Below are 25341 nucleotides of genomic sequence, written 5' to 3'. Positions count from 1 at the left end.
AGTCGGCACATTCAGTCTGGATGCTTTGTATGTAAGCCATCAGTCTGTGTGTGTGTGTGTCTGTGTCTGTGTGTGTGTCTGCGGTCATTTGACTGCGAGTCTGGCTGGCTGCTGAAGCTCACTATAGACGGGCTGAATTTACATGATCATCTTTTATTGGTGTCTGGAGGTCAGGAGAGGACAAGAGAATAGAAAAAGTCCAGAGGCAGCCATTCTTTTATTCAGAGAGATCCTGGTCTTGGACCAAGTTTTATATCCTATACAACAAAGACAGAAATCTTATAATTAATTAATTTATAATTAAAATCATCATGTTGAATTCTTGAATTTGTTTAGTCAGAAGTGGTCATTTCATTGGTCATACATTCACATGAACTTGTATAGCACAGTCAATAACTCTTAAGTAAACTCTTGAGTTTGCGGTTTCAGACTTTCATGACTTTTTTAAGCTGTGTTTACTTATTTAGTTATTAATAAAGGTGAGGCTGATGACTTTATAGCTGATATAACGGAAGTCAAAACAGGAACTAATTTCAGTCACAAGCAGTTCACCATTAAAGGTGGGGTCTCCGTTGTTTGAAAGCCAATGTTGACATTTGAAATCACCAAAACAAACACGGCCCTAACCCAAATGGGTCCCACCCCTGTACTGATAGCTCCGCCCACACATACATACGTAACCCAGGCAACTAACGGAAAGAAATGTGTCTTTATCATAGCTGAAGTGAAGAACAATACGATTGTAGATAAACAAACAAGCAAAAAATGACACACAATCATAATCATGTAAAGGACAAAGACATATATTAGTTCTGTGTAACAAAACAAAACCAACGTTACTCACCTATCGAGAAGGAAAAAAGCGCCTCGGCGTCTTAAGTAAAGTTGGTCACATATTCACAGATTGGAGTTTCCCGAGTCAATAACTCCTGAGCTAAACACTGTTACTACACAAAACACGGTTGTAGCTGCGTCTCTACATTACTACGATAGAAAAGAGGTGTTATTTGTGTAGTAACAGCGTTTAGCTCAGGAGTTATTGACTCAGGAAACTCCAATCTGTGAATATGTGACCAACTTCCTGCTCCTTCAGTTCTCTCCAGCGCTGGAAAGCTGATCCTATATTAACACGTCCTACTTCTTACCTTATCGTAAGTCTTTCTTCACTTTCTTTCTTTGTTTTTATCCTCCATGTCAATGTTAAAACCGCTTTCTGCTAATGTCACACATGCGCACTGAACACTCTCTACGCCCATATTGACAAGACACGCCCCTTTCTGCTCATTGGCTACACGTTAGTTTTGTTTTTGTTTTGTTTGTCGTCCCGACTCAGTTTTCTGAAGCATTTCTCAAACAACGGAGACCCCACTTTTAAATTTTAAACGGATAAAAAGTATAAGGTCCTTGTGATGTTTGGACATTACTGTGGTGTGGGAAGAATAACTTTAAATCCACTTCAACACACAACACAGTCACTGATCATTTTCCTCTGACAGCATGACGTGGAGTTTTATATTCCTTATGGTTATTCTGTAAATGGTTATAAAACAAGTATTGTTTATTTTCCATTTGGAAGAGATGAACCTGCTGAGCATGGGAAGACCTTATCTTTAAGCAGAAGAGGCTGTAGTGTTGAAATATGATAGCGAAATATGTTTTTCTTCCCCTTAAGCATGACTTATCCAGAGCAGGAGTGATTGAGTAGAACTGGATTTTTTCTCAGCATTTTTTTCCTATTATCACACTCAGCTGATTTTGTGGGGGTTTTTTTTTGTTTGTTTTTTTTTACAAGAATAACGATATTACGCCACTAGAACATTGGCAGAACAAAGTTTTGGTGTAGAGCAAAAAATGCCATCATCCTTTACGTGCCGTAACGTGCAGTCTAGCAAATGATTTGGACTCTGATTAAATGCCACAGATAGCTGAGAATAAGAGGAAACATCTCATGTTTGTTGTTACTGGAAGGTTGATGTTTTTCGAGTTTGCTGGAAAATCTTAATTACAGCAGCGTTTATTCATATTTTTTTTTTATAACCATACGATAAACTGTGGCAACTGTGATTAATCTAACTCACTCTAATTACATATGCCAAAATATTAAGATTATATTGATTATGCACGTTTATACTACATGCTGTTGAAATCTGGACTCTAACTGCTCAGGAGGGGTTTTTTCTTTAGCAGCTGCTCTGACAGAAGGGCATTTCTTACTTTATTAGAGATTCAGAGTGTTTTTACTGTCAGTTCTTACAATTTGCGGTACTGTTTTGGGTTAACGTAATTAATTACGTTTAGAATGGCTAGTTAGTGTTTGTCTTGTAAACTTTACTCTTAAAGTTTGTTGTGAAGGCATTTCAGCAGTACGTCTACTTCCTTACGGTCGGTCAGCGTCTTTAGAGCTAGCGTGAAGACGTGAGCATGTGTGAACAATGTGGGATATTAATGTGGGATACCAGGGAACCATTACATTAAAAGTGAATAAATCAACGCATTCTGGGCCTCAACAACCACATGAAAAATAACTTCTAATGGCTTCTCTCTGAAAAAAGATCACCCACAGCCCAGCTTGAGTGTGCTCCAAGGGACGGCTTTAATTTCCAAAAGGCCTGCTGAGAGTTGAGGTTAGTCTATTAATATTCATGATGGAGCTGCAAATGTGTTTTTGTAGCTTTGCAACATAGAAGAGAATCAATGTCCACATATGAGATTCCAAAAGAAAGAAAGAAATGTCTTGCTGAATCAGGCATGGATGGATGGATGGATGGATGGATGGACAAGTAGATAGACGAGTAAGTGGCAGGATGGATGGATAGATAGATGGAAGGATGAAAAGACACGGTGGAATGAATAGATAGTTAGATGGATGGTTGGATTGATGGTAGACTTTCAAGTATATGAATAGAATGTGAGTTGGTATATATAGATGGATGGATGGGTGGGTAGATGAATGGATATATGGATAGATGGATGGATGGATAGATGCAATCAATAGAGCAGTCTAGTCATGTGACTATCCAATTTGTTCTGAAAAACACACAGAATCTGAATTGATAAGTCTTTGTAAACGTATCCAGCAAGAGTTTTACACACAGCATTATTAGGACTGGAGTGAAGTGGGTGTGTGTGAACGATGGAACGGTCTGAGATGCTGATAGCTGCCGTGTGAATTCAGTCTGAGTCTCCTCCTTCATCTTCAGCACTGGTGGTCAGACTGCACTCTGACGACCCAAACAACAGACTCGTTTGTTTTTTACCCCTGGGGGCTCGGAATCCGCTCAGCCGACATTGGCATGGTTTCCTGCTGTGGGTGCCAAGGCCAGTGACTGATCAGCAGGACACACACACACACACACACATTCACTCTCCACTGTCTGGATGTCTGTCTGGCTCTGCAGCCTTTCTTCCATCTCTCATGACATTTGATATGGAGGGGGAAAAAAGATCAATGCTGCCTCTTTTCTTTTCACGCTCACTCTCTCAGGTTTCTTTAAGTGTACTAAATAACCGCTCTGGGTTATTTCCTGTTTCATTTGGAAACTTCAAAGTGGAGGTTGCTTAGGTACTGTGTCGTGTCGTGTCGTTTCGTTTCAACCGCATGTTCACATGGCACGGCAGTGATATCATTTAGACTGTTGTGTTAACCTTCACGCGTTCTGCACTAGGTCGTAGACATTTTAGCATCGAACTACTCTACGGTACACTAAGTTATTGCTCAACAGTACAGCAAAAGTCTAGAATTTTCTTGATAAAATACCCCAATCAGTATCTGGAAAGATTGCATAGATGTTGCGTACCTTCCTGCCCCTTTCCAACATTTTACCCAGGTACTCTGTTTGCTCGAAAGCTTGTCAGTTTTATGTATGATGTAGAAAAGTAAAAGAGGAAAGTTTACATACATATTCTTTTTTATTAATCGCTGTAAGTAGCATAATTTTTTTTTTCTCAACTAAAACAACCTGGTAGTAACTGTGAAACCCTTTGTGATTTTTGAAAGGATGACATCAACCCTTACCCCAGGGATTGTACCTTATGGATGGATTGAAAAGCCATCCTTATGCTAAAGAAAAGGCTCTGCTTACGGATCCTCAATATTTAGGCTCCCTCGTGCCTAGGGTGGTCTCAGTCTCTAAGGATCTAGCAGCCGAAACTCTACACTGTGGACTCTCAGTCTGTGGGGGTAATTCATCATCTCCGTCTGCCCCTTTTTGCCTTGTGGAAGTTGTCGGTGTTGGTGGTATGCATCTTGATATCTTTTTAAAGGATTTTAATCCCTGCTTCACCCCCCCCCCCCACCCACACACACACACACACACACACACACATATGCAGTCAGAACTCTGCGACCTTGCTCCCCCGTGACCGATAGTGCTGGGTTGTGATTTAGAGCAATAATAAAATTACCACGTCTTTGGAAGTAGACAGGGCACCCGCAACATCTGGCTCTAATAGAGTTATGTGTGATGGAGATAGATGCTCAAAACGAATTTGTGAAGCCACAGAGCTGGAGGCTCGGTGAAGCAAGGGCTGGCCTGTTTTCCTCTCAGGCTCTGCCACGATGTCAGCTTTAAAAAAGGTGTTGATTGTCGTCTTATGACTTTTGACAGTTTTCATGTTTGCATGTTGTGTTTGTCGGGGTAGCTGTCATGTGCTGCTAGCAATAATTTTACTCCTTGAATATGTCTAGTAGGCCAGTGGTTGCTCAGGGTTTAAGGCATTGGACTACTGCTTTTCAGGTTGGGAGTCTACATCGGAAACAGCGGACACAGATACCGTCTTCTTTCCCCGCCAACAGGCTATGTCTGAAGCAGCATAAGATTTTGGGATTTTCTCAGTATTTGTTAATGAAGTTTATTACACCGCACAATGCAGTGCAATCACTTGTCCATTTTTTTTTGTTACAAAAGCGAAAACATGTAATGAGCTTTATGCAACTTTATATAACTTGTTGACCACATCGGACCCCAAATTGTTAAAGCCTTCTGAGAAAATCCTGGAAAACTGCTTATTGCCATCAGGCGCCATCTATTGAAGAATGTCTCTCAGGAAGTTGGAATTCTTCTCTCGCGCCTGTAGTGAAAGCTGCGTTTGAGACAGCCAGACAAAGACCATGTTGTGTTGTGAAGGAGGGTACACTGTGACAGGACTGTCTGTCTGGCCCAGAGAGAAAGCGAGCCGACCCAGACGCTATTGTGCGCCCGTGGCGGGCAGCCTGACTCGGCCATTCTGCACAGAGTGAGAGAGGTCACCGCTCGAACCATGTGGATCAGCTCTGCCTGTGCTGTGGCTACGGTGCCCAGAACCACCCGCATAGACACCAGGTGGACCTGCGGCCTAAAATAATCTGAAAAAGGTGGAAACCAATGATGCATGATCTCATGGTTCTTTCAAATATACTGAATATAATAAAAGTTATTAATGATCTGTAGTCAGTTGCCAAGGCACAATCTTTGTAAATCCAAACTCTTGCTATACTGAAGACAATAGGGAACTTTGGGAACGTTGGAATTTCTGGCTCTGAGGTATCTTCTTTTTTTGCTAGCACTTGTTTTGGGTTTGGTATGAATAAAAACAGTCTCAAGTAGCTTTTTAAAATGAAATAATTCTAGCCTCGGATGGAAATGTGTTGAAATGTTGTCGCAGAATTACAGCTCACAAGACTGAAAACTGAAAGCTGAACTCGGTTGAGAAGTTGAGGATTCAAATGGATTTTTATGAAACACTGGAAGTGACAGCAGTGCTTCAGTAGTCTACTTACAGCTTCATGGTTCCCAGATTAATCCTAACCTCGGTATACAGTGGAGTTTCTGTGCATATTCTCCCGTTGTTTGCGGTTTCCTGCGACTTTTTCCTCGCACCTTACAGAACATTCCAGTAGGTTGATTAGCCATGGTCAATTCTTCCTGTATGTGAACATATGTATCGTGTATCAGGACCTCAGACCCGGTGTTCCCGGGATAAGCATAAGCTCTGGATCGTGCACAACCTTAACCCCGTTTAACATGTTTACAAAAAAAGTCCATTAAACATAAGGTCCTCAAGTAAGTGATTTTACTCACTCTCTCTCACTCATCTTCTACTGCTTATCTGAACTACCTCGGGTCACAGGGAGCCTGTGCCTATCTCAGGTGTCATCGGGCATCAAGGCAGGATACACCCTGGATGGAGTGCCAACCCTTCACAGGGCACACACACACACACTCTCATTCACTCACGCAATCACACACTACAGACAATTTTCCAGAGATGCCAATCAACCTACCATGCATGTCTTTGGACCGGGGGAGGAAACCGGAGTACCCGGAGGAAACCCCCGAGGCACGGGGAGAACATGCAAACTCCACACTCACAAGGCGGAGGTGGGAATCGAACCCCCAACCCTGGAGGTGTGAGGCCAATGTGCTAACCACTAAGCCACCGTGCCCCCTAAGTGATTTTAAAACTTCTCAATTAAATTAACAATTAAAATTGGCCTGCTTGGGTGGCTTGATATGCTAGTACTTCTACATGGTATTTCACTGCCACAATGTCCAGTGGCATTTACTCTGGTTGTATTACTAGACCTACCAACCTTTACGCTTTTTCAATAGGAACAAGTGTGTTAGTATGAGTTATCACTAATCTGAGGCAGTCAAATCTATTTTGAATCTGGAGAAGTTTGTGTAGGTGTTTTTAAGCTCTGATTTTACCCAGACTGGAAAGCCCACCCCCCTTTCCCCAATCTTGCATAATTTTAAGGTCTTTCGAGACTTGTTGGGAGTCGTGGGGTCTTGGTTGTTCCTCCCCAAACTGTTAACATAAAGTTGGAAACACACAGTTGTATAGGATGTATTTATATGCTGTAGCTTTACAGTTCTCCTTCACTGGAATTAAGAGTCTCAAATCTGTTCCAACATGACGGTACCCAAATGCAGCTCCATGAAGACATGGGTTGCCAAGGTTTTAGTGAAAGAACAGGAGTGTCCTGCACAGAGCCTCGACATCAAACCCCACTGAACACATTTGGCATGAGCTGAAACAGCAACTGCACCCCAGACCTCCCCACCCAACATCAGTGTCTGATCTCACTAATGCTCTTGTGGGCGATTGAACATAAATTCCCACAGTCACATCTAGGCTTCTCAGAATTCTTTTTATAACAGCAAAAAGGGACCTAACTTGTAATGCAACGTTCAAAAAGCAACACTGTGATAATCAGGGGTTTACAAATGTGTTTGTCTCACTAGTGTATGATGGTTCACTGGAGAGAGAGCCTGTGAGAGGTTGGCATATGGTGTCTTTCTTGGTCACTTTTCAGATCATAAGCAGCTCCACCTGACATCTGTACATTAGCAGTTTCCTTCAAGAAGAAGTTGGAAACCAGGCTTGGATGAAGAACTCCATGCTGTCACTTTCGTTTACGTCTTAAATTCGGGTTTTTTTCCAGATGAGTAACCGCTTCCTCCAGACATCATCTGAACTACCGGATTGCATGTCCCATTTGTGTCTTTCCAGCTGCACTGCCCTTGTGGGCAAATGTTATGCTGGTCAATTAGATATATTTAAACTAATTTAATTTGCATGTCTTGGGAACATGTTTAAACAGCAGGAGATTGGATGCGTACGTGTGTGAAAACACGTCAGGTTAGCGTGCGAGTATGGAGCGTAAGGCAAACTGGGTCAGTGTGCAAGGAATTCTTTTCCAAAAATGCCAGTGTTGCAACAAATCTGCGCTATCTTCAGGGAGTCTTGAAAATCACATCTAGGCTAAATAGTGCCACCAGCTTTCATTCACGTACATCGACATTAACAGTTCTTTCTTAAGAACACAAAATCCTTTTAACCTCATGAATGTTGCTTGTATGAGTGTTATGTGAAGTATGTAAGTTGAGGATCTGTTAAGTGTAGGAAAAGGTATGTGAAAATCCAGTCCACTTTCCCCATAATGTGTTTTTAATGTTCTGGGACGAGGCCCTTGAATAACTGTCTGAATGAGTTATGAACACTCCAGATATGACTGTAACTCAAACACTTTCTTATGTAACTGCACACTATCACACATCATACCGATACTTATCACTGCTTTGTGGGTATTTTTTTTTATCACTTATCAAATAAGATGAAAGTTCCAGGTAATCTTGATGTTGACTTCTGATGAAGCCTGATCATCCTAAAGACCTTTAGTGTTTTCCTCAACCGATGTATGTATTTAAAATTCATAACACTGTACCTCCTTCCACATTTTCGCAACCGTTATCTACGACTAGCGTAGTTTAAAAAACGTTCATGTCTTCGTTTACAGCACTTACAACAGGAAAATATTTTCATGTTGTTTTTATTAATTGAAAACCAGTCCACACATTAATCTGATACTCGGATGGCCGAACAAGCCAACTGTATTCCACCGAAAGCAGGAAATCAAGCTGACTTGAATAAAACTCTCTCTGGATCTGGTTTTCGTTATCTCTGACCTTTTCTTCACCTGGATTCTATCTTAACTCTGTTTTTCAAAACTGTTAACAATTTCTTGACTATGAAAAATCGTGCTGACATTTTTTCTTGTTGACTACGACGATAAGTCGTACAGGATGTTGAAGATTTAAACAGTTGATGATGCTGTTAGTTTTCACAAAATAAAACATATATATAGTGATGTGTAACCCAGAGCCTTATATGTCAACTTGTGCTCATTGTAATACATTATCGTGCCTATAGCGACAGCTCGTTCACTGGGACTTCTATGCCAGATGATCTTCAAACGGATCAAAAAATGTTTTTATTAACAAAAAAATGGCTGTATTGGTAAAGTGTCATGACGTGACATACGGCTAAGTACGGTGATTCGTTCTCTGCATGAAACCCATCCAAAGTGCGCACACACACACACACTGCAGTGAACACACACCCGGAGCGGGGGGGGTGGGTTCGGTGCCTTGCTCAAGGGCACCTCAGTCGTGGTATTGCCGGCCCGAGACTCGAACCCACAACCTTAGGGTTAGGATTCAAACTCTCTAACCAATAGGCCACGACTTCCCCCATGTGTAATGTGGTTACATTTTCAATTAGGAGTTGTTTTAATATTTATGGAAGAAGTCTCTTCAAGACAGAGGAGTTTACACTTTGCGGGTTCTTTGTACCTGTGTCTTTCATTTTTCTTTTGATTTTAAAAGGCGAAAATAATATGCCGGTGTAATATTATTAATAACATGAGTGAATGACTGTTTGTAGCTGCTATAATGTAAGTGATAACAGAAACTTGTTTTCTGCTTGTTCCACAACATTCAGCGAAACTATTAAAGGTTCTTCAATAATAAATTAAATTCTGAAATTTCTTTTAGCTAGCAGGTATTTAGACATTAGAAGATATGCACAACTGGTGATATATCGATCCTAACCCCGCCCTTTTTTTTTTTTTTTTTTTTTTACGTTTGCACCTTATTTTAATTGATTCTCATCAGCAACAAATGTGCTGTAATGCGATACCTTACTTTTGCACTTGCACCAAAGGGAACTTAATTGAATATGCATTTCTCCATGGTTTCCATGTGGTTGTATTATAAAAAGACTTGGCTGCATTGTCTTAAAAAACAAAACTTTTTATGTAGAGAGCTTTAGAACCAGAGCTCCAACTGTTGAGATCCAAATGTCCTGCAGGGATCTTAAAAAATGTAGAGCGTAAGTTCTCGGACTTCTCGGCAGTCTTCGATTAGGGTCTTAAATATCCCAATGCAGATTGAGATACTCCTAGGCCAGTGGTTAAGCAACAGTTCCATGGACAAGCATATAGTCATTCTGCTTGGCTAGCACATTTTTGTTTTGAAACATGAACACAACTTTGGCTAAAGCTCACGAGTTACTTCATTAGGAATGTTGCTCCTCTGAGAATTCTGCAACAACGGATCTTTTTGCAGCTCTCCATGAAATATTGTTCCATGTATGTAAATGAAGAACTTCATGATTTGAGAAGTTGTGGAAAGCTTTGCGGTTTGCTTCGAAACCAGTCTTTACACGCACTTAAGCCGCAGGAACGTAACCAGCCATGCCACCAGCTATGAGGTTCTCTCGATCGCCAGCCTCGTGGTTTTGTTGAGTGATGTCTCAATATTATTTATTTTAAAATGTATATGTTTACAAGCCTTTTACTTTCACAAGTGCATTTTTTTTCATGAACAGCAGCTCCATACGGGTACTGAAACGATTAATCTGCTAAGTATTCGATATCAATAAGTGAGGTCGCATTGATTAACCATTTCTTGAGCTCTACTTGTTTCTCTGGTTTAATTAGCATATCCATACTATGTCCATACAGTGCATCAGCCAGCTACAGCTGTTGATCCATCTTAACGATCCAGAACGCTATTGTTTCTCGTTCATCAGCATGATGGTGTTTAACAGGATTATATCACACAGTAACAGCTGGTACCAGATTGTGTTTTTCCTAGTAAATAAGCACAATATCGGATGGATACCCGATACCGATATTGCTATTGATTCATACTTAGAATTGTTCGACCACAAGAATGAACATGAAAGGGAATCATTCTTGTGGTTCTGGACAGAACAATACCGTCTTGAAGAGCAGAGCTTCCTGCTCTCACGCCACTGATTCAACTCATGGGGACTTTGTAATTAGCTCATGATTAGCTGATGAAGTGATATAGCCCAGCGATTCCCAATCCAATCCTCAGGGCTCTTCAGCCAGTCCAAATGTTTGTTCCAATCCAGCTCCCAAATCAACTGTGCCAGATATCCAGCACTTAATTACCTGATTTAGGTGTTGAGAGCAAAAAACTGTAATGACACAAAAATGTTGAAGTCCTGTGGGTGTTTCTGCTTAAGAAACCATCGGTGTAGAGTAACGTAATCCGCTGGAATGTCAAGGCTGTCCAAGTTGGAGTTCCTGACATTAATTATCTTTTTAAAAAAAGCAGGACTACATGGTGCACATGGGTTGGAAAAGTAGGGGAATTGAATGTATCTGTTATTGCTCCATGTGTGCTGTGAGGTAACGAGCCAAATCAGTCACGAGCTATAATTTTGTTACATCTTCCAGGAGCAGGAATACGAAAGGAAAATACTCAGAGTGTGGGTGGGATGTCTACGTATGCTACGGTCGCCTGATGGATTTCAGACGTTTTGATCGTATCGAGAGGATGACGTGTCTGTGTGAGCTTGCCAGCACATTGCGGTTCAGCTTGTTGATTTGTTTAGCAGTTATGTGTTTGCATATGGAATAGATTAAGTGTTTCTCAAGTATGATAGAGTGGATCTTCTAAATATACATGGCAACATGATTTAATGCCACCCGAATCTGATTTTTTTTTTACTGAACTGACATGTTGTAGAGAGTCAGGGACTGGGGGCAAGCTTAAAATGGTTGATTTGAAAAAGTTAACAAGAGGAAATTTATATTCTAGAGATTAACTACGGGGGGAGGTGGCTTAGTGGTTAGCACGTTCGCCTCACACCTCCAGGGTCGGGGTTTGATTCCCACCTCCACCTTGTGTGTGTGGAGTTTGCATGTTCTCCCCGTGCCTCGGGGGTTTCCTCCGGGTACTCCGGTTTCCTCCCCCGGTCCAAAGACATGCATGGTAGGTTGATTGGCAACTCTGGAAAATTGTCCCTAGTTTGTGATTGCGTGAGTGAATGAGAGTGTGTGTGTGCCCTGTGATGGGTTGGCACTCCGTCCAGGGTGTATCCTGGCTTGATGCCCGATGACACCTGAGATAGGCACAGGCGCCCCATGACCCGAGGTAGTTCGGATAAGCGGTAGAAGATGAATGAATGAAGATTAACTACAGGGTTTCCTGATTCTGTGGTGCATCAGGAATACAGGGGCGGCAGGTAAAACGGCTAAACCCAGGCTTCCGGGAGGAGTAACGTTCATGTCCGTGTTGTTTTACATTTGTAGTTGCCACAGGAAAAGAAACAAAGAATTATCTTTATTAACTTTAGAAAAAGATGACTTCCTTTGCTGTGAAAAATCTAATGTTTAAAGTTTATTGTACTTTGTGGTGATGTAACCAAACGACACGCCTTGTGCCAGATATCACTACCTGCTAAACTAAGGCTCGATCTTGCTCTCAGTAGAATGATTTTTAATTTGCTGATTAATGAATGTGACCAGATGATGGACGATGCTTTTTGAATGGGGAACATGCCGGTACCCTGACGAAACCGATGCACGATAAACTCTAGCACAAAGCTGTCGTATGACTCTGCTGCAGTCACTTACAGTTTCCAGTCTGCTAAAGTTAAACAAATAAATGCCAAAAAGTGCGACTCTAGGGACACGTTTTTCATTTCCTGGTCACTTCAAATCTCAGCTGCTCGGCTCAATTGGATAAACGTATCATGCCGTACATGTAGATGTAATCCGTAAAATTGTGGGATCTTTTTACCCCTAGCGCATTAGAATGACTGTTCCAGAAGCATATTTTAATAAAGTTCCCTTATGTTGTGTTATTATTTTTTAAATGTAATAATTCTAGGCTTTGGGTTAGGATTCCACACCATTCCCAGTAATGCAGCATTTGTCACGGTCACCTTCAGGTTGCCCCCAGAGCTTCAGTTTGACCTGTAATAATGCCAGTGATCATTCCAGCGCATGGCAGTGATCTAGATGCTCCGGACTAAACGTTGGGTTCAGCAATATGAAATTTGCTTCAATATTGCTGCAGACGCTTTTTTAGCCAGGTTAGCATTATTCGCTAAGTAGTATTGACGCGTCCCGCCTGTCTTAAGTTCCACCGTGTTGTCTGAATTTGATACTGTTTCGCTGTGGAATTGAGCAGAGTGAAATACCAATTGGTTACATGCCATTCTTGAAGGACAAAAGTAGTAAATGCTGCCTCATCACATCTCGCTAGAGACTCACTTATTTAATTTGCTGAAAACAAAATGGCTGGCTTGTACTTATAATATCCTTCCTCTTGGACAAGCACAAAATCCACGCTTTAAGCACGGATCACTGTCTGAAGCTGTAAGATTTCAAAAATAATAAATCCGACTGAATTTTAGTTCTCCTAAGCCTTATTAACTTTGACCTGATCTAACTCTAAAGCCGCTGTTTCTCGGACAGATTGATAAACACTCGTGTAACTCGGTGCGATTTTTGGCTCGTGCACCGGTTTGCGTCAAAGCCTATTTCAGCAAGACCTTGAGTCCATTCCCCAGACGTTTAGCTGCACATATTAGGCCATTTCTTTAGATACGTGAGGAGAATCATTGCCAGCCTCTGTACCCTCTGTTACCCCGGCTGTCTCCAGACGGTTTGTTATCGAAGCGGTGACGACAAGCTGACGTTTCACCGCTTCATCCTTGCACAGGCTCGACATTCCAACATCCCGTCGTCTTCTTTTCCTTGTTGCGTTTCAGTTTTTAAAAAGCTTAAATGTGTTGCACTCAGACAATAGACAAACACGTCTGTCCTTTCCAAGTCTTTTCAGGATTGTGTCCATTTGTAGCAATGAAAACTCACAGGGAAATGTTAATCAACATTCTTGGCATGATAGGGGCACTTTGCCTCAAAGGATGTTTTGTTTGATTATTCTTTTTCCTCCCCTGAAGAGCTCTCTCTCTCTGTCTCTCTCTCTGTCTCTCTCTCTCTCTCTCTCTGTCTCTCTGTCTCTCTGTCTCTCTCTGTCTCACTCTGTCTCTCTCTCTCACTCTGTCTCTCTCTCTCACTCTCTCTCTCTCTCACTCTCTCTCTCTGTCTCTCTTTCTCTCACACACACTCTCTCACTCTGTTGCTCTCTCACTCTGTCTCACTCTCTCTCTTTCTCTCTCTTTCTCTTCTCACTCTGTCTCTCTCTCTCTCTGTCTCTCTCTCACTCTGTCTCTCTCTCTGTCTCTCTCTCTCTCTGTCTCTCTCTCACTCTGTCTCTCTCTCTGTCTCTCTCTCTGTCTCACTCTCTCTCACTCTGTCTCTCTCTCTGTGTCTCACTCTCTCTCTTTCTCTTTCTCTCACTCTCTCTCTGTGTCTCACTCTCTCTCTCTCTCTCTCACTCTGTCTCTCTCTCACTCTGTCTCTCTCTCACTCTGTCTCTCTCTCTCACTCTGTCTCTCTCTCTTTCTCTCACTCTCTCTCTCTCTCTCTCTCTCTCTCTCTCTCACACACACACACACACACACACACACTTTTGGATGTTGTTTGTCCGTTGCCTGTCAGGACAGACGGGGTGTTTATGAGACTGCGACACTGATGTGATGCTTGTGTACAGTGTCAGAGTTTGATGGAGCCGAGGGTACGAGAGGCTGAGTTAAGGAAGCATAAACTCACTTGTCCCCCTCCATTTGGGGGAGAAGGTTTGGAACAAGTAGTGTTTCTCCATCAGCCTGGTGTTTTGACCTTGTCTGTATCTGGTGCCTTGGCATGCAGTTTGTTCTTTTTGTTGTTGTTTTGACAAGAAATGGAAAGCTTTGAAAGAAATTCACAAATCTAAAACTTACAAAAGCATGACGGGCGATTATTATATTACCGGTTCCACTGAAATATCAGCTTGGTTACACCATGAGCTGAGAAGACGTTTGCAAGCACGCAAGCACTTGGAAGAGTTTTACCTGTTTATCTGCCTTGTTTTGTTGTTTACTTCTGGTTCCTGGAGGTCACAGAGGTCAAAGGTCTGAATGGAAGTGTGACATTTTGGAAATTTAGAGTTGGATTGTATATAATTTAGGGCTTTGTTTGACCTCTAGGTGCTGCCTTGCAGATGGACAGTTTTATTAAAATATAATTTTGTTGTCTTCGCAGCCTCGGCTCAAGCCTCAATTTCCAAACAGCCCTATTATTGCTTGGCTCTGTTGTTTTGTGCTACAGATGTTCTTCAAAAACTGCAACAATGACATTCTGTATTTAAGGCCAGAACCCTGTGTTGTTCTTGATTACCGCAATAAACCCTTTGTTTGTGCTATCATTCTGTGCAGATGATCACCACCTGGTTTCTCTGCACATTATTTGGCCATGTAAGTGGGTTGTTGTGTCTGATTTGACCATGCAGGTCTTGGAGGAAGCTGCTAGTCATGTTAATTTTGTTTTCTTTTGCCATACTAGATATGAGAATGGAATACACCCTGGATGTTCACAGTGCACCATGCACACACACACTCACTCTCACTCATTTTCTCCCGCTTATCCGAACTATCTCGAGTCACAGGGAGCCTGTGCCTATCTCAGGCGTCATCGGGCATCAAGGCAGGATACACCCTGGACGGAGTGCCAACCCATCGCAGGGCACACACACACTCTCATTCACTCACGCAATCACACACTACGGACAATTTTTCCAGAGATGCCAATCAACCTACCATGCATGTCTTTGGACCGGGGGAGGAAACCGGAGTACCCGGAGGAAACCCCCGAGGCACGGGGAGAACATGCAAACTCCACACACACAAGGTGGAGGCGGGAATCGAACCCCCAACCCTGGAGGTGTGAGGCGAATGTGCTAACCACTAAGCCCCCCTGCACACACACACGTTCAAGTTTATTCACACTTAGGAGTGAATGGTTTTGGGAGGACCGAGAAAAATGAAAACCCAGGAGAAAGCTCAAGATCGAACACAGAACCCAATCCTTAAAAAAAGAATGTGTAACCAAGGATTAGCAAAAAAAAAAAAGTGTTTTGGTGTTTTATTTGCTGTTTCATATATTCTAACCAGTTTATTTTGTGATAAATGTGTTGGTGGTTGTCCCAGTGTTCCATTGTATGTGGTAAATGTTATATCTGTGATATCCTGGAATGTAAGATTTGTGATACTCTTGAACATCAAACTTGAAAGCTAACTTTAGAACATGGACAAAAATCAGGACATCCACCTTTTTTTTAAAAATATTTGTAAATGATATTTGACAAACTTCTGACATCGTATGGCTGCTGATGGCCGTGGCTCATGTGGTAGTTGTTCAGTGTGAGAGTTTGAATTTCCTGAGGCTTGGTTCTTAAGTAAGCCATGGAAGAAGGAGTAAGTAAGGTTTTGGACTGGTCCATTGTTCTCCTTCAACTTTTGACCAGCAGTAAGCTCTCATTTTTGGGATATTGTATCCCTGGGAATATTTAATACTGCAGTTCCATAATAGGTCCACAGTGTATTACCTCAAAGTTGGCAAAGTGTTCCGGGTTTCTGCAATCCTTCTTCTTCTTCTTCTTCTTTATCGCCTCTCTAGTGAATTTGTGCTATGACTGCCTTTGAGCGATATTGCCAAAGCAGTTAATGACAATTGATTCAACAAATCACTATTCATTAACTTGCTTTTTCGGTCTCTCCTCTCATGATCTCTCTCATGCTCTCTTTCCAGTGCTCTTAGTTTTCTACGTAGAGCGACTCGTGCTGTTTCCAGAACTTGCGTCGGAGTATTTGGCGCTCTCTTTACGTTTGCCGGTTTATTGAAATCTCTTTATGGCCTTGTGCCTTGTACTGGAAACATTTGTACTTTCGTAGGATTAAGGTTTTAAAAGACGACGTATTAAAACCGCTGGATCCTGAAAGAACATGCAAGATGTCATTAAGTAATGAACAAAATACACAGTGTGATGAAGTGGCTTTACTGTTACCACCTTATAGTTCTTATTAAAGGTGGGGTCTCCGTTGTTTGAAAGCCAATGTTGACATTTGAAATCACCAAAACAAACACGCCCCTAACCCAAATGGGTCCCACCCCTGTATCGATAGCTCCGCCCACACATACTTGCGTAACCCAGGCAACTAACGGAAAGAAATGTGTCTTTATCATAGCTGAAGTGAAGAACAACACGATTGTAGATAAACAAACAAGCAAAAAATGACACACAAGCATAATCATGTAAAGGACAAAGACATATATTAGTTCTGTGTAACAAAGTAAAACCAACGTTACTCACCTATCGAGAAGGAAAAAAGCGCCTCGGCGTCTTAAGTAAAGTTGGTCACATATTCACAGATTGGAGTTTCCCGAGTCAATAACTCCTGAGCTAAACACTGTTACTACACAAAACACGGTTGTAGCTGCGTCTCTACATTACTACGATAGAAAAGAGGTGTTATTTGTGTAGTAACAGCGTTTAGCTCAGGAGTTATTGACTCAGGAAACTCCAATCTGTGAATATGTGACCAACTTCCTGCTCCTTCAGTTCTCTCCAGCGCTGGAAAGCTGATCCTATATTAACACGTCCTACTTCTTACCTTATCGTAAGTCTTTCTTCTCTTTCTTTCTTTGTTTTTATCCTCCATGTCAATGTTAAAACCGCTTTCTGCTAATGTCACACATGCGCACTGAACACTCTCTCCACCCATATTGACGAGCCCCGCCCCTTTCTGCTCATTGGCTACACGTTTTTGTTTTTGTTTAGTATTCAGCCCGACTTAGTTTTCTGAAGCATTTCTCAAAAATTCCTACCTTTAAAACTAAATAATAACTAAACCCTAAAGTTTCTAATGAAACAATTGTTTTATATTATTTGTTTAAAAAAAATGACGAGTCATACTTCGCATCCATTTAGCGCTGAATTTAATGTTGTAGAGCGCCCGTAAACTAGTTTCTATAGCGACTGCCCTCACAAGCTCCTGATATTTTTTTTTCTCTCACAACTTGTCTTGTTCCACAGAAATCTCCGAGCGTAAACGTCTCTGTATTGAAGATGTCGGAAGAGAAGTAGCTTTGACTCTGACACTTACCAAGGGCTGATACTGGAGACTCCTTCCATAAATGTTAAAGAAGTATTCCCTTACCTTTGATTTGATTTAGTCTTCATTTTGCATCCAGATTTCTTTATGACATGGTGTTCGGCTTAAAAAATAAATAAATAAAAGATCCATCTGCGAAAAATCCCTCGTTGACAGTGAATTATAGTTTAATTTGATGTGGTTTTGTTTAGTTTCTGATCGGAGCTTCATGTTATTATCAGTATTAACACTGAACAGAGAGCTTTCCTGCTGTTTGTCATAACAGGGTGTTACTTTCACTTACACAACACCAGCATCGACGTTTGTCATCGGTCTGTCCGTGCGTCTGTACGGGATTCTCATCTCAAGGACGAGCGTTTGAATGTTTCTAGATCTCGGAGTTGATCCAAAACAGGGTCAAGATCATAGTAAGGTCACATGTCTGAAATTGTTTTGTTTTGTTTTCAATAGCTTCCTTCCTTTCTGAAGTTGTTTGAGTATTTCAGACACATAAATTAGAACCATAAAGGACTAGACACGGTGGAGACCGCCTTCTGGTACACATCGCTGGCGTCGAGTACAGCTGGATACGTTTACATACGGTCTCCTCTGAAAGATCTAGAACAGCAGGGACTGTTCTTTTGGTTTTATTAAATACTGAAGACATTTGGGTTTGAGATCAGATGAATATGAGAAAACGGATCGGAATTTCAGATCAATTTCCCTCATGTTTACATCTAGACACATTAAACATCTTAGAACATGGCACCTGTATATAAAGTAACACTTTTTATATTTGCAATTCGTCTTTTGCAGATGATTCAGAACGCAGCAACACTGCTTGTTTTTCATCCAAAGTTCCGCCACCTCACCCCACTACTGCTCTCCTCCACTGGCTTCCAGTCGCTGCAAACACAAGATTCAAAACACTGATGCTTGCCTACAAAGCCAAAACAGACCAGCTCCCTCTTACATCTAAGCTCTTATCACTGCTCGCACTGCACCTCACTCCCTCAGATCTTCCAGCACTGTTCGACTGGTCCCACCATCTCTCGGTGTAAGAAGAAAATATACATCGAGACGCATTTCTGTTCTGGCACCGAGGTGGTGGAATAAACTTCTACTTGTTGTCTGAGCACCTGAGTCACTGGTCATCATCTTCAAATGTTGATTGATGACCTACATCTTCCTCAGACACTTCAGCTAGTGCTTTTTTTAAGAGTTTGTTTTTATGTATTTAAAAAAAAAATTATAAATAAATAAAAATAATATACAAAAAGCTCCCAGCGGATTTTTAGGTTGATGGTATCCAAAGTCTGTGACCCATACCCATTTTCCACCAAAAAGAACCGGGTGCTGATTCAGAGCTAGTCCTGGTGCTGGTTCAAAGTTGGTTCCACTGGCGAACCTTCTAAGAACCGGTTTGCCTTTCCATCGAGCCGTCACAGAGCCGAGTCCAGTGCTACTTTTCCAGGCAATCACAATAATTTTATTTGGGGAACAAAACAACCAGCCGATTTTCATTAACTTCCACCTTTGTCTCTTCACACAGATAAAAAAGTATTTTGAGCTGGAACCTTTGGCTCGGGGGAAGAGCTGGTTGCTCGACGGAAGCACGGTGGATCACATGGACGCTGTGAAGGAGAGCTTCAGCCAACTCATCCACCTGCTGGAGGAAAAGGACCAAGAGACGGGCCGGATATGATCTGGGAGCGTTTTCCCAATCCCAGCATCCTCCACTCTGGAGAGTACAGAGCTCCACCTCACCACAAGCAAGAGTGTGTGTGTGTGTGTGTGTGTGTGTGCATGTGTTTTACTCAGACTCCAGTACAGCAAGGCTTACAGATTCACACAAGTGGGGTTTATATTGTATATCATATCGATTTTAAGGTATGATACGTAATTAGGTTCCTTGTAATAGTAACATGTTCCCGAACTGTTGTGCCGCGTCGTCAGTAAACACGGATCTGTTGTACATCCTGTGTAATACACACCGAGTTGCACATTGCTACATGACTGATAAAGTTTAACACTTTTCTTTGTATGTAGAGAAACTGGGTAGGTTTTTTTGTAATATGTAGATTGTTCTATTTTGTGCGTGTATAGGAGTGTGTGTGTGTGTGTGTGCGCGCTTGTGTGCGCATGCAAGATGAACGTTTGTACTTTTAAAGCCTTAAAGTATGTGATGTTTTTTTTTTTTATAACCAAACTACAGTGACTTATAAAACTATATAAACAGTCTTAAATAATCACGGCTGTGAAATCACTACATTATTCCCGAAACCACAAACAAAAATTCCAAGATTCCAGAAAATCTGAGTTCCTCTGCATGTGTCTCTGGTGTAATTGTAGAACTCGTGCATCATACAGGAGGATTGTTTGAGGTTTAGTGATCTGTTTCAGTGCTGTTATTCTGTCGTTGTAGTCGTTTATAACCACAGCATATCAAAACAGGAGTGTTTCGTCTTCCCGGAGATCCGTCGTCTCTCCGTCCGAGTGATTAATCCCCGGAATTAATCACCAGAACTGTGTAGTTCCAGTTATGCATCGTGATTGTAGTATTATAAGGTTCTATTTGGATTTGGAGAGCAAAGTTTTCACATTCCAGTTTCCTGAAATCTGACATTTACCGTTGCAGCTCCACAAAGAACTCCATTTAAACTTTTTACATTTCTGTTAAGGAGAGTTCGAGGAGATAAGGTAATAATATTATATAAATATAACAGTACAGTTATTTTCTCTCGATCATGCACAAAGTGTTCGGATATGTCTGAGCTTATTTAAACGTTTTTTTTAATTATCGGCATTTTTTAATTTTTTAATCATTCAATCTCAACATTTTCATCCTTTTTGTTTTTTTTTTTCTTTTGGGTAAAAGTGCCACCATTTTGACCATTTTCAGCCAAACTGTCATAAATAAAGCCAGATAAAGCTACCTGATGTTAACTACATGTTTTTCAGATGTTACATACGAGGATAGATTTTATTTGATATTAAATATTTTTATTTACCTGTGAGCATGAGAGAAAGGGGACGTGGCTTCCATGTAGCATCAGTTAAAGGTGCGGTGCACGATGTTTGAAAGCCAATGTTGACATTTGAAATCACCAAAACAAACACGCCCCTAACCCAAATGGGTGTCACCCCTGTTTTTATAGCTCCGCCCACACATACATACGTAACCCAGGCAACTATTATGGCGGAACCTGCTGGGGCGGCTGGCCGAGGGGATATTTTTATCAATAAATGAACACAATGAGTAATACTATGGTAATACAGATGTGTTTGTGTAGTACTGTGTGTTGTACCGTGAAAGGTTTAGCTCCGTTTCACGCCGAAGACGTTCAGTTCTCTCCAGCGCTGGAAAGCTGATCCTATATTAACACGGTCCTGCTTCTTGCCTTATAGTAAGCCTTTCTTCGCTTTTCGTTTTTATCCACCATGTCATGTTAAAACCGCTTTATGCTAATGTCAGACATGCGCACTGAACACTCTTCGCCCATATTGACAAGACACGCCCCTTTCTGCTAATGTCAGACATGCGCACTGAACACTCTCTCCGACGCATATCGACAAGACATGCCCCTTTCTGCTCATTGGCTGCACGTTTTTGTTTTGTTTGTCGGCCCGACTCAGTTTTCTGAATCCTTTTTCACACATCCTGCACCGCACCTTTAATACCAGAGCGAAAAATTCAAAACATCTACGCAAACCTCTATCCTTCCAGATCCATACGATTCACTTTACATTGTTTGATAGCTTTCTGATTTGATGAAACCTTTACAAATTTATACTTTTATACTCTGCATCTACAGATAACAGATTCTTTCTCCTCCGTGAGGCTTCAGATCAATTGAATGTAGACTTACATCGGTTAGGATCACTTAGGTTGCTATTGGCTGATAAACAGCACCTTATATTTTTAAATATTACACCAAAAATTATGTAACAAAGCACTACAAGACAATAAAGTGATGAAATTTCCACCAAGCTGCCCGACAGAACCGTAATAATACAGAGGTCATGATGGATTTCAGTAAATTTTCTTACTGTTGCCTCTGAATGTAAATCGCTCCGATCCTGTCCTCAGACCGTCAGTAGTGCCTCTTCTTTAGATGGAGTGTCCGTCTTCGTCTCCCTTCCTTACTCGAGTGCCAATCCGATCGCATTCTCATCCCAACTGTCCCTGTGCCATTAATTACGGTGTCTCCAAAACCAAATGAAATCCTGTTTAAGTCTTAACGAAACCAGGGAACAAATCTCCTCTTTGTAGCGTAGCTGCCTTTTTATAATTCACACATTCAGTTTGTACATTAGGTACAAATTATTCTAGGGTTTTTTTTTGTTGTTGTTGTTTTTTGTTTTGTTTTGCCTTTTTTTTCCAGTTCTTTTATTTTTGTTTATTTGTATTGGAACAAATCCAAACACTTCTAGACATTTCAAATTGTGATGACCGTGATGTCGGTCTCAAACCGTTGATTGTGTATATATATGTAATTTATGTATAATTTACACTGAGCAACATGAATAATAAAGGCTGAAGTAGGAGAAATGATTAGAATCTGTGACGTTTGCTGTTTTACTTCTTGCTGATGTTTTGTACCGACGCAAAGGTTTTTTTTTTGTTTCTCTCTAAAACATCAGCAGACCGGGACGAGCAGATTTATTGTCCAGACTGTCAGTTTTTTTATTTCTCTGAAGTGATGCAACAGAAAATAGTTTGCTTTATAATCTGAACATTACAAGTTCAAATCCTGAAATTATCCAAGTCTCAAGAGTTGGTTGTTGTTTTGGAGAACTCTGTTCTCTCTCTCTCTCTCGCTCTCTCTCGCTCTCGCTCTCCCCTTTCTTTCTCTCTCTTGCTCTCTCTCTCTCCCTTTTCTTTCTCTCTCTCTCCCCTTTCTTTCTCTCTTTCTCTCTCTCCCTTTCTTTCTCTCTTTCTAGTCCTCTATCTCTCCCTTTCTTTCTCTCTCTCTCTCTCTCTCTCTCTCTCTCCCTCTCCCCTTTCTTTCTCTCTCCCCCCCTTTCTCTCTCTCTGTCTCTCTCTCCCCTTTCTTTATTTCTCTCTCCCTTTCTTTTTCTTTCTTTCTTTCTCTCCCCTTTCTTTCTCTCTCTTTCTATTCCTTTCTTTCTCTCTCGCTCCCTTTCTTTCTCTCTTTCTATTCCTCTCTCTCTCCCTTTCTTTCTCTCTTTCTAGTCCTCTATCTCTCCCTTTCCCTCTCTCTCACTCTCCCCTTTCTTTCTCTCTCTTGCTCTCTCTCTCTCTCCCTTTTTTTCTCTCCATCTCTCTCCATCTCTCTCTCCCCTTTCTTTCACTCTCTCTCTCTTTCTCTCTCTCTCTCTCTATCTATCTATCTATCTATCTATCTATCTATCTATCTATCTATCTATCTATCTATCTCTCACTCATTCTCTCATTCAGATTAATTAAACTACACTGAATGAAGGACAGTATTGAAGTTATCCAGAGAAGATCGGGGTCATATATCTGTGTTGCTGACTTCTTGATGATGGGGTTATGTTTCTCTCAGGTAAGTAATAAATGCCACTTTTCACGCACATCAGTGTGACAATACTGTTTTATCTGTTTCCTGAAAGTATAGATCTTATAATTCCAGAACTTTCTACTGACGCAACATCAGGGGTATTCTCCTGCTTTATTTAAAGCTCTGTTTGAGGTGTAGATCCTCTGACTGATCAGCCTGATAACTTGGTAATAACGCTGTAATGACGATGAAAATCATAGCTTTTATTTACAGGTTGATCTTCCACTCCCAGGCTTTGTTTCACGTAATCCTCAGTGTCTTCAAACCCCAACTTTAGTCCTAATTACATGTGGGTTTAGACATGAATCTAATGAGCCTGTAATTTTCTCACTGATAAGACTGTAGAGATGCTGTGTGGTGTTTGTACGATGCTCTCAGGAGCATGTTCATTCAATGTTCTTTTAATCTGGGTCATCCTCATCCCTCTGATGAGTCAGAGTAAGGGAGCTCTTCTCTGGAATTCCAGAGCTCTTAGTCTCTCAGGACTTCCTCTCTTACCAATGAGTCCTCTATGTTATGAGCTGTATCTCCCCAGCTTCCACAACATGCTGTTTCTCTACGTTACCATGTCATGAGCTCATAAAGCTGAAGGTTAGCGTGCTTTCCATGCGTTGATTTATCGCCCCTTCGCAGTCGTGGGTCGGCGCCACGTCGGGATCTCAAACTGAAAGCCATCAGGACGAGACGTTTCTCTGTATCGTGATGTGCGTCGGAGGTTTTATGTGGAAAACGTGAGCAAGCATGTGTGGGAAATCTGGTACACAATATTCAATCTGTTCTTGAGAAGAAAAAAAAACAATCGTCATCATCACAAGTACGTCGCTGATCTGGAAGTTTTCAGAAGAGAGAAAATTAAACGTGTCTGGGCTGATTGTAGAAACTTCTTGTTTGTAGAGTCTTTAGTGTCAGAATAAAAAATTAAAATTAAATTTCTGTCTCGTGATAATGCGTCTGGATCGAGAAGAAAGCTGACAGAAGTTGTAATCTGCACCGTCAAGCGTCAAGCACCAGTCTAGTATTAGCATTCAGACGGATGAGCACCTGGGATTAATCCTTAAACACCAACCATGTCTGAAAAACTTCACAAAGCTGCAGGACAGAAACTTTAAATCTATTCTCTCTCTCCCTCTCCCTGTCTCTCTCTCCCCCCCCCCTTTCTTTCTCTCTCTTGCTCTCTCTCTCTCTCTCTCTCCCCCTTTTCTTTCTCTCTCTCTCTCTCTCTCTCTCTCTCTCTCTCCCTCCCTCTCCCTCTCCCTCTCCCCATCTCTCTCTCTCCCCTTTTCTTTCTTTCTCTCTCTCTCTCTCTCTCTCTCTCTCTCTCTCTCTCTCTCTCTCTCTCTCTCTCTCTCTCTCTCTCTCTCCCTGTCTCTCTCTCTCCCTCTCTCTGTCTCTCTCCCTCTCTCTCTCTCTCTCTCTCTCTCTCTCTCTCTCTTTCCCTCTCTTTCTCCCTGTCTGTCTCTCTCTCTCTCTCTCTCTCTCTCTCTCTCTCTCTCTCTCTCTCTCTCTCTCTCTCTCTCCCCCTCTCCCTGTCTCGCTCTCTCTCTCTCTCTCTCTCTCTCATATTTCAGTGTCAATTTGGCAACCAGAATTGTTATTCTTTCTAAAAACTTCTTGTCTTCGCTTTCCTTCGCACCTGTACGATAGAAGGCCATCAAACTTTTTCTTTCCTGGTATTAAACGAGTTTCATCTGCAGGTCTGAACTTATATCGCTGTTTTTTATTATTTTTTTTAATGGCATACAGCTGATTTAAATGAAGCAGATATAAAATTGGGTTGTTACTTTGAACGATTATGTTCAATTTGATATCGCTGACCTTTTTAGTTCTTAATGTTCGGCATATGAAATCACTGCCTTCGCATGATAAAGCAACAGGGACTTGTTTTTATTCGGCGGAATATAATGAGCCAATGTTTAATCGAGGTACACTCTATTCGATGGAATCACTCGACCTTGACGTTTATTAAGGACTGAACACATGAAAGCGTTTCTTTGAGAACAGGCCAAAGTACAAGACGTAACGAAGTGTACGTTGGAGCAGGCGACACGTATCCAAGGCTCGCGTGGGTGAAAACTGTAACTCGGGTGTGAAAATAAATAAAACTGAAACAATGGTCTTGGAATTCTCGTTCGGAGTAACAGCCGTGAACATATTCAGCTGCTTTTGTTCTTTCTGG

The 25341-nt window shown here is 41.5% G+C and overlaps 1 protein-coding gene across 1 annotated transcript in view; it reads left to right on the top strand.

Annotated features, from left to right (window-relative positions):
* arl15b (ADP-ribosylation factor-like 15b) overlaps window positions 1-22174 on the top strand; it is a 60661-nt gene extending 38487 nt beyond the window's left edge. Inside the window, exon 5 of the mRNA XM_060895772.1 lies at window positions 19172-22174. Within this exon, the coding sequence (XP_060751755.1) occupies window positions 19172-19324 (153 nt within the window). The 3' untranslated portion in view covers window positions 19325-22174. The remainder of the gene's footprint in view (window positions 1-19171) is intronic.
* The last annotated feature ends 3167 nt before the right edge of the window (window positions 22175-25341 follow it).

This window comes from Tachysurus vachellii, chromosome 20, assembly GCF_030014155.1.
Source record: "Tachysurus vachellii isolate PV-2020 chromosome 20, HZAU_Pvac_v1, whole genome shotgun sequence".
NCBI classification, from domain to species: domain Eukaryota; kingdom Metazoa; phylum Chordata; class Actinopteri; order Siluriformes; family Bagridae; genus Tachysurus; species Tachysurus vachellii.
The sequence above is the reverse complement of the archived record's forward strand: the minus strand, read 5'-3'. Positions and strand labels throughout refer to the sequence as shown.